This window comes from Aphis gossypii, chromosome 3 (genome assembly GCF_020184175.1).
Source record: "Aphis gossypii isolate Hap1 chromosome 3, ASM2018417v2, whole genome shotgun sequence".
Lineage (NCBI taxonomy): Eukaryota > Metazoa > Arthropoda > Insecta > Hemiptera > Aphididae > Aphis > Aphis gossypii.
The window spans coordinates 5,047,322-5,058,586 of record NC_065532.1 but is presented as its reverse complement, the minus strand read 5'-3'; the positions used below and the strand labels follow the sequence as shown (position 1 = coordinate 5,058,586).

The following is an 11,265-nucleotide window of genomic DNA, read 5'->3' as shown; positions in this document are numbered from 1 at the left end:
TGTTTGTGTAAAACAATTGCTTTATTTTATCAATAAAAGATGAATTACATTTTAAGTAAAAAAAAATCCCTTTACTTAAACGCAAATATCGTTGCAATGTTCATATTATGCAAAACGATTTTTATATTATTATTCATTAATTTATATTTAAGTACAAGTATTATACGGACAACCGACTACCTATACTTATATTAATGTACGCTTGATTTACGCGTTACGAAATTATAATAATAAATTAGTCAAAATATTATTATTATTATCATTATAATATTATTAAAAAATACAATTAATAATAATAAATTCAGTTACAAATAATATTATTTTATGTTACCGTCGCTGCAGGGCGCGACTTAAAAAAAAATTTAGTATACCTTATTACACATAGAAAAAAACTTAGGTTTAGACATTAAAATATATCTATTCATAAATATATGATATTTATTCATAAATGCTATCTGCACCCACAAGTATATTATATAATACACATTTGCAATTTCGATATATTTAAAAATTGTATTATAATAACTCGGCTAAACGTTATACCAGCTGTTTAATGTTGTACTACATCGATTAAATATTATATATTTAATTCTGATATATTATATCGTATTTAATCATATGCTGAATACGTGATTGATGCTCACTCGTATGAGCGAACTTTGTTGTAACGAGATTTATAATATAATATAACAAAACAAAAAATTAAAATAATGAGACTAGAAAAATCATAAAAAATTGAGATAAAATTATCGCCATCGATAAATAATAATATGTATATATATTTATGATATATTGTGGGAGTAGAAAGAGTGAATAATAATAATCATAATACATACACATCAAAACGTTGACAAAAATATGGTTTTACTCTAGAGCACATAAAATATTATAGCAATATTTACCCGATTTTATAATTATATTATATAATATAATATATTAACTACACACGCGTATTATATTATATATATATATACTACAAAATAATATTCTTGTTCATTCCCAATAAATATTTACAATAATATTATATTATATTATCGATTTCTTGATTCTTCAATCGTAAACTTACAATTGTAAACTTACGTCTAAAATAAAAAATATGATCACTGAATTAGATTGTCATCGAATTATTGTGTTACATCTTATAGAATGTATTTCGACAGAAACAATTATGCATCGATCCGCGTTGTGGAAGACATATAATATTATATAACTATTTATACAAATCAAATCGGGTGAAAAGAAACGTTCTCATCTCGACAAGAATATTATAATTAGGTTTTTAACGTTTGTACTCTTCTGTAGATAATGTTAAAATTAAATTGGTAACATGCGGATATCAAAAAAAAAAAAAAAAAAAACAATGGATAACTATAATAAATGGTAATTAAAAAAATAACATTCGGAAAACTATATCCTCATATAATATATACTTATATAGTGACGACGAGATGGATTGAAAACCTGAGTGTCCCACACACAACTAAAAAAAATTTTGACTTGATAATAAGTACTACCGAGTGCGTAAGATCGAAATTTAAAGTATAATATAAATAAATATAAATAAATTTGTTTTACAAGAAATTCTCATGTTTAAAAAAAAAACATTAATGTATAAATAAAATCAATCGATCGCCGCACCAAAGTAATGGTCTGGATAAAAAAAACCAAAATAAACTATAAAAAACTAATCGAAACTATCGAATAGATTTTATCTCATTCGATAAATAACCTATATATAAGTATGTTATGATGATGATAAATAAGTGTTTATAAGATTCGCAACAATTGCAAATATTCGTTTAAAACGATATCCAATAAAAATAGTAATATATCATTCAAAATATACATACAAATAATAATTAAAAAAGAAAAAAGAAAAACATTTTCATTTCTTTAATATATATATATATAGTTAAGGTAAATTATAATTGTTAGGAATGTTGTTGATTTTGATGAGGACATGATATATTAGGTCGGATGAGAGTGAAAATATCGTATAGCATGCGCGCTATACTAATCCTCTCGAATGATCAATTATCGAACCGTCGTCCCCGTCATTGACGGCGATAATGAAATAACAAATAATAATAGTATGTATAGGTAATTATGTACAAATACGGAAATAATAAACAAAAACAATTCGGAAGGAGTAACGTCGAATTCCGGTGTCCCGAGAATCACGTTGGCGGCGGTCCGTTCATGTACCGGAGACCTAACGCAAACGACCACTTGTAATTGTTCTGTAGGTCACAACACTGCGGTTCCAGCCAGCCGATCGAGCACAGGATCATAACTGCCAGGTAGAACGGTACGGCGATCCGGAGCGTACGCCAGAGTAACGCAGTGTTGTCCTTGATCTTCTTGTTGAGAGGTGTTTCCGTAATAGTTTCCTCCGCCGCTACGTCCGCGTCGACACTGCAAAAAACAAAAAAATAGAGTACGTTAGTGAAGTGACATCGGAAAATTCATAAAGTGACAGGTACGGTGCATAAAATATACTGCAACCGAGTTGCGAGCATACATTTTTTTTAGCCCGGACGAATAATCATAAAACATTGTTAAGTCAACTATCATTATATGAAGTCAAATAGATAATTGATGATAATAACCGTCGATGGAGCTGCAAGCCTTTAATTTCTAAATATTTTAGTTTTGGTTTTTCCTGTTGGTTTGATTTTAGCAATATGTATTTTACTATACTATAACTTATAGCATTAGGTATGTTTAGGACAGAACACCCATTAGTGGGTGACTAGATTGAATTTACCTATATATTATATAAGATGCGATCGGATTTTTCGGAACATATTTTTAATAGTATTTATACTGATTTGCTGTAAAATTATTATTTGTTGTCATTATTGTTATTATTATTATTATTGTTGTCATTATCATTGTTATTATTACTATTATTCGATATATTAATCTTTTCATTTTTTATTGTGTTATATTTTACTATTTTAAATTATATTATATTATTGTTATCTTTACAAATATATTGTGAATTGGACTTTTGTCCGTTTAAATAAATAAATAAATATTAAACTAAACTTTTATGTTATAGTCTGTTCAGCGAGAGAACGCGTCGATTCTGCCCATCCCCCTGCACCTTCCTGCTATCGAAATCGGTTTCCTTATAGCAGGGTGGCGTTTGGGGATGCACAGAAAACCCGATTTTGGTCGGTCTGCGGCGCGTTTTCTCGCTGGACAGAGTATATAGTTAATGCCTACATGTTCGGGGTATAAACAATTAACTAGGTACATATATAATAATTCTAAATACGCCATACGGATAAAGTGAATGTTTTAGAAAATATACATCATAGCATGTTTTTTTAGACTTTCAATATTTTCAATATTTATAATATACTTTCTATAAAAGTCATAATATATCATAAAATATATTTATCATCACAGAATATATATGTTACATTGAGATATCATAGAATATAGACGAATAGATTATTCTATAATCAATGCTATAATGATAAATTATAATATAAGTATTTATTTAGGAAATGTGCAAATAAAATAATAATTAGCAATAAAACATACGTTATTTTATGGATTAATGTTACTGAATGACGTAATATTATTATCACGTTCGCAGATATACACAGCTGCATTAGGTACTTCGTTAGTGAAAAAATTATAATTAATAAGATAATAATTTATTCTAAAGGGCATACGGTTTATGATATGTTTTTATGGTTTTAAAACGTATGGATTCGCATAATGAGAAAATTGTATGGCAGATCTAATCGGCATACATATTACAATAAACATTATTCTAAAAATACGCATTGAGTTGTATGGTATACATTGAATTCGTTTACTGCGGCGGCAGTGCCTAATTAATAATTTTCTGTTTGTTTCATCATTGTAAACTAAAATACAGCGCGAGCGCATACAATATTTAAATAGACTAGTTAAATACCTACAATCCGCGTAAATATTCAAAATACGATATGAAAACGCAGCAAACCAATACAAAGCGGCAGAAAACGTCGGCTTCTGTTGGTGAAAATATTGTTTAGGAGCAATAATAATACTTAATAAAAGCCATTTTAGAAATTAGGAACACTAGGAACTAAACGCCGTTTTTTATAATTTAACTGCAGACATTTTCTTAATGTGGTTGTAATACGTGCGTTTAGTATTTGCACAGGTATATTATAATCGTTCAGCTCTGCATAAAATCCATATGTACCATAAGATTGAACTTCAAAACCGTGCAATGTACTGTACGTATAAAACTATAGCTTTTTAACGATTCAACGACTCTATAGTGTACCTATGTTTATAAGCACAGAACTTTAGAACTAATACATTCGTTTTTAATACCTTTAAGATAGAATAAGTCAAAATGTTTTTTTTATAGTTTATAGTGTTTATACCAACTATAATTGTTAGTGCACAAAATTGCAAAACTGGATTTATAATAAATGGAAATGGATTTATTCGTATAAACTTGAAGTTGAAAAACATGTCTTTTACCTACTCTCCTCATACAGCAGTAATGACTAATAACTAATGAGAGAAGACATTTATTGTATGGGAGAGGTTTTTTTTTCGCATGAAAATAGATTTAATTTAATTGGATTATTTGAAAAATTTAAAAATCAAGAAAATCGACCGAGCAAATATGAATTACGAAATTATCTTCCCATATATTTAATTCTTCGTAACAGAAGTAGGTATTATGATCGTTATTATAACTTATAAGTGATGTGATATTACAATGTAGGTTAATGTTTATAGTTTGAGAGATTAGATTAAGATCATCAATGTAATATTCCAGGCTTTTTTTAAAACAGAGTACCTATAGTTACTTATTAACTAGATTAAGTACACTTTATTTGTGTAGTCGTGATGATATTATTATACATTATAATGATAACACAAAATTATATATTTGTTTCGAATACTTCAATTGATGTTGTATACAAACTGAAGTATGAATAAACATAATATATTCATAAAAAGATAGTGCTATGGCCTATGCCGATGGCATAAATTAGTGAAAACATCATATCTACCGAAGTTATATAAATAATATTATTTTCTTACACGTAGACGGTTCACGGTCATCCGAAACGACGGTTTTTAAGGTCGACGAGTATATAGTATATAGGTGTATAGGTCGAGACGTAGAAAAACGACACGACTAAACTACTGCAGAAGAGATGAATTATTACATGATTGTAGTTGGTAAGATTTACTCATGAAAGAGAAATGCTAGGAAAAATAATAAATGCACTTAAGACCTAACCTGACGGGATATTAAAAATATTTTTGTTTTTCTGATGTTTTTATTAGTTTTACTCAATTATTAAGAAAAATACTGAGAATTTATAAAAAAAATTACCTTCAATATTGAAGTAAATTTTCTACATCAAGACGTGATATCAGACAAAAAAAAGCAAATACATAGCTGGCTTAAATTCTAAAATATGCTGTAGGTATATATTGATAGAGGAATAACATGTGATGTGATAGAGATATATTAATTAATATTTTAAACCAACGTTAGAAAATGGCATAATATTGAATCAATTTTGATAAATCGTTAATTAAGTTTAAAATTTAGGGTGAGGTGGTCGTCAATGGGTTGGTGGGTAAATATCAGTCCTTTTTTTATTATGACATTTTTTTTATCTGGGCTAATATTATATTGTATAGTAACTGCAGATTACCGAATTCCACGGGTACTAGTGTTAATTTTTTTAAATTCCGGTAATATGTTAGTATAAAACATTGTTTGTACATTATTAGTTTTTATAGATAATATTAAATTATTTTCGTACACGTATACGCAAAACGTTATACCGACAACGGTTTAGAAAACAACAAGTCCAAGGTCAATGTGGGATGAGTATAACATGTAATAATATATAAATGTGTTTAATATTATTAACACGAAGGTCTTCACCTCGTATAGGTTTTTGTTTTAGACTACGGGTAGAATTGATTAAGGTCACGAACGCAGAGAAATGACACCCGTACCCGGTATTCTTCATAGTATTATATACACACAAAATTAAACAACTGCACGCGGTATGAAACTTATTAACCCGAAATAATTATTATAGAAGGGATGTTAATACATATTATAGTTATTAAGTTACAGTCAAGAAAGTCTTAAGGTTAAATACACTTAAATTGTTGAATAAGAATGTACTTAAATATTTCAAAATAAATGCAAAAAAATATGTACTTTAAAATATGAAATAAAAAGTAAGAGTATTTCGCAGATTGTCTAATGCCGCAATAGTATCTAGTAGTGATGTAATACAAATTTTGAATCAACTTCCACTAACGAATACCTAACAAAAAGTAAAAAAACATACAAATAACAGCTTTACTGCACATTATAGGTTATAGTAGTAATACAATTTTTTTCGAGAAATCCTAAACTACATAGTTAATAAACATCACCTTCAGTTTTTTACATAAAAGTTGCAGTATTATTACCGACTATGGTTAGTCATATTATGAAATTGTCGGTTTGGTCGTCGTCGATTTTTACAGGACGAACCCAATTGTCATAGACGAGCAGTAATTACTTGTAGTACCTAATAATACAGAGAACAGTTGGGAGGCAATGCACAAGTGGGCTGTATGCAGTACAATAATCGCAGGTCTCATAATATATTATATTATGCAGGAACCTGTATAATGTATTTATTAACAATAATATACGATAAACCGATATAGTCGCACATTCACCATGTTATGACCTACATCATTCGGAGTAAGAGAATGGGTTATGATCGAATAAATATTATAAAAAAAATAACTGATTGATCAACTAAAAACTGATAATCATTGTCAATAGTAAAATTATAGATCTTCTATTAAAAATAATACTATATAAATTTTTCAAACAGAAAAAATAATGATAAAATATTATATAAAAATGTTAAAACTAATTAATTATTACTATATTTTTATGTTCTATAAAATGGTTATTTTTATTCTCAACTTAACAATTCTAAAAATGTCTTGATGATAACTCTTTACTTAATTTTGTAACTAAAATAGATAACAAGAAAACACGGTCCCAATAAGATTTTCTAAGGTACTTATGGCTTATCACCTAAATGTGACTACCTAGGTACTTTATTTAAAATATTCATACATACTTGTATGATGATTAAATGAATTTAAAATAAAATATAAAATTTAACTGCATGTTAAAATTGTCAAGAGAAAAACTGCTAACTGAATATCATGAGAATAAAATATTTGTATCCGATGAAAAACCTATTAACTTAATATATTCTATAGATAATATTATTTATGTTTTAACTTATAATGGAGTAAAGAAATCCGATCGCGTATTTTTACTAACCATTTAAATGGGTCGGGACGAGACAGAATAACAATAAGTCGATAACAACAATAATCAGCAGAATAATATATAAAAATGTAAGACACATACACACAAGATATTACATGGTATTATACTTACCAACCCCTTATTTTACTGACAAAAGCATTACCTAACGCATATAACTACCATTAGGATATATTTACGATGTACGTCATCACCTCGTATACAATGTACTTGGAGTTGGAGATATAACACATTTCAAGGTATTTCCACTGTGATAAAAATATTATTGTACATTGTGATATTTATTGTATAGCGTGTTCCGTAAATGCTATAAATTGTAATGCATTTAAATCATTTGATAGTATCACATAGTGATACAATCACATTTTTACGATTACAGTTACTGGATTATAATTTTTAATTATTAAAATATAATTTTGTTATTATATTGAAGCCAAATAAAAATATATACAAAGCGTGAGTATTATGATGGTTTGAGTTATATTTTAATGGCTATATAGTGTATACACAAGGAATTTCTAAACATTTCTTATAAGTAAATGTTCGTGTTTATGAAAAAAAAATTAATTATTTTGAAGATTAATTCTGATTAGGTAATTAATAATTTCGTAATTCAAAGTAAAACTAACTTTTATATAGATTTTAGAAATAAAATACATAGCTTTTATAAGTAAATAATCACTGAAATGCAAAGAATAGTCAGGATACCTTGAAATTGTATGGTTAATATTAAAATTCCACTTATCTGAGATTAAATAATGCTATGTTAAAAACAAAAAAAATAATTTAAAATTTGATGCATCATCAATTTTAGGAAAATAGCTTATATGAGTTATATTAGTTTATATGAAATTAAAAAAATTAGATAGAGAAATATTTAAAACTATTTCAATAAAAACTTTTTTTCATTAACATAACCGTCTTGAATATAAGTATTATCATTTACATAAATAGTATTACATGGACTATCTTCAAGTAATCGAGTAATTTAAGTTTTAAACTTTATTTCCCAGCAAACAATATAGAAGTCACACAGATGAAAATGAGTGAGAGTGATAGTGATGCGTATATGATATCATCGTATTCTCATTTTAAGCGAAACCTACAGTTTTGCATAATTTTTTAAACCGAGAATCACTATATAGTTACTACTATAATGACTCAACCAGTTAACCCACGCATGTTAAATAGGTGTTTATAGAGAATACCAACTACAGCATATGCTATCCGTACATACACATATATAATTATGTAGATGTCATGTATATACTATAAAATAGCAAACAAAAGTAGGCAAAAATAAACTAATTGCAAAGTGTAATTATTTAAGGTTTTTTATGCGAAAATACATAGGTATGTAATGTCAGCGGTAAAAACCTCATTTCATTTTAATACAATTGGACACAAAATTGGACTTAGAAATGATATTGAATAAGTTTTTGAGAACTTAAAAAATATATATCTACTATAGTACCTTACCTTAATCAACATTTTTGGCGTTAAGAAAAAAACATGCCACCTTGCAGGTCTAAATAGAAGTAGACTGATAGCAAAAAGTACAGGACATTGGTGACAACGCTTTTGGAGTAGTGTAAAGGGCTCCGAACGATGAGCAGCGAGTCTGGTTGGTCGGTGATGATTATAGGAAATGATTCGTCAGCCACGAGCGAAATTTGAGTCTGCATATCACCGAAATATTTTAGTACGAAAATAATAATAAAATAACGAAAATACCAAACGGAAAATGGAAAAATTCAAAAAAAAATAAATAAAGGTCAAAAAACCAAAAATGTTTAAACTTGATTAGGTATAAATGCAAGTAACGATAGATCTGACTATAAGCGCAGAGGCGATACGACTGCGACGGCGAATAGAATTATACTAAACAGTAAACACTAAAGTACTGAACTGCTAGTCAGACGGACGACAGCGCGCGAGAATTACGCCTGGGCCCGCCGCCTGCGTGTTACATCATAATACATTATAAATTATAATATAATACTATTATTATACATAGTACATCTCCACACGTTGAATATAACTGGTTTAAACTTCTTCTCACGGAGGACACAACTCAGTATAGTCTAATCCAATAAACGCTTCCCCACCCCCGAAACACGCGATTGACTCAATTTTTTAACGCTTTCTATATTCTTCTGATGGGATAGATAAAAAATATATTATTAGTAATAATATTGTACGTATATAAGAAAACATGCAATGGATAGCTAAACTAGCTCAAACATTAATTATATTTCATTTAAAAAATCATGTTATCTATATAGAATAAAATGGTATTCAAATAATGGTAAAATAAGATATTCAAATTAAATAACCACAGTAAAATATCACCTAAATAAGCGTAATTCTATAGGAGCATATCTATATATTACTATTATACTCGGGCCAACAATTTATATAATAGTTTCTGAGCTCAGAAAATGTATATAGGGTGTATCTGGTAGATACTAAATTGTTCACTTATCTAAAAAATCGTTCAGTTACACCCTCTGCACATGAAAGACGACCCACGTTTACTTTTATGATTAACTCGTACAAGATGTTTTGGAACGCGTCCGACTGATATTTTTATTTTTTTAATACAATATTAGATTGACACGGGCGCAGTATACTTGAGCATTTAAATATTATTGTGTTTGATCAACGAAATCAACGAAAATATACAAAGTTTATTTGAAATAATAACTAAAAGTGTAAGTCAAATAAGATAAATAGAAACAAACTAAGGAATAAACTTCGATGGATACTATATTTAAATAGAAATCAACACGATAAAAAAATATTAAATGGTTTATCAATTAAAAGCACGTAAAAAAAGAAAAACACGAAAATAAGTACAGAGTGTAACTTATTAACCTTATAGACACGTAAATTTAAAGGTGAAGATTGCCAAAGATCGACGGCCGTCTAACGTGAAAACAATATCAAATATTGTTGCAAAACAATTCTCGCACACGACAAGAAATATAATAATAACAAACCTACTAATATTCTCATTTTTAGTAGCTCATAAGAAATAATGTTATAGAACTACGTATGAAAAAATATTATAGAAGATAGGATTATTCTATTTACTATTTATCCAATTTCCGACGTATTAATCAATATCATAATTTTTACGTTAAAAAGTAATTAGCAATAGATACCTATTATTATTACAATGTACCTATCATACAATAACAAAACCAAAGGACAATAATACATAATATTATAATACATTAAAAATATTGTAACACAATTGGACATTCGTAATACAGCAACATACTCGTATACAGAAATAAAAATAAATAACACTCAGAAACAATAATAATGTATTGCATGCATAGCATATTTTCAAAATGTTAAAATATTGGCAATAAATTAAATTTAGTACCTATCTACCTATTTATTTAAGTATAAGACCACAATAATTTTATATTTTAGAAGTGATACACATTACACATCGTTTCATAGAACTGAACTTAAAATATCTTATAAATTGTACAATTTATTTAATTTTAAAGAATTTAATAATTATAATTAAAAATAAATAATGTGTTTTTGAAAAAAATTAAATTCCTAAGAAAAAAATTAATTATTTATTCAGAAGATGAAGGATAACTATATTAAATCATCACAATATAGTTGTTAATGTAATGAATTATAAATTTAAAATATATTGAAAAACCATTACAAAATTTAATAATTATTTAACGTATGAATAGAGAATAAAATATATTATTCTATTTAAATAAGATAACCTGCCAATGCTTTAACTACAATTCTATGTTTAATAGACCAACCATCCACATTAGTGATACATGCAAAATTAAAGCTCAAGGTTGTGACAGTTGAAATACCTGAATTTCATAATTCTGAACATTTTTAATATTTTAATTTTTATA

The 11,265-nt window shown here is 27.4% G+C and overlaps 1 protein-coding gene across 2 annotated transcripts in view; it reads right to left on the bottom strand.

Annotated features, from left to right (window-relative positions):
- LOC114120056 (uncharacterized) overlaps nt 1-11,265 on the bottom strand; it is a 110,024-nt gene continuing 98,759 nt past the window's right edge. Inside the window, exon 22 of one of the 2 annotated variants that reach the window (XM_050203513.1) lies at nt 1-2,415. In XM_050203513.1, the coding sequence (XP_050059470.1) occupies nt 2,178-2,415 (238 nt within the window). In that variant the 3' untranslated portion in view covers nt 1-2,177. The remainder of the gene's footprint in view (nt 2,416-11,265) is intronic. The other variant, XR_007604969.1, reaches the window with a different exon arrangement.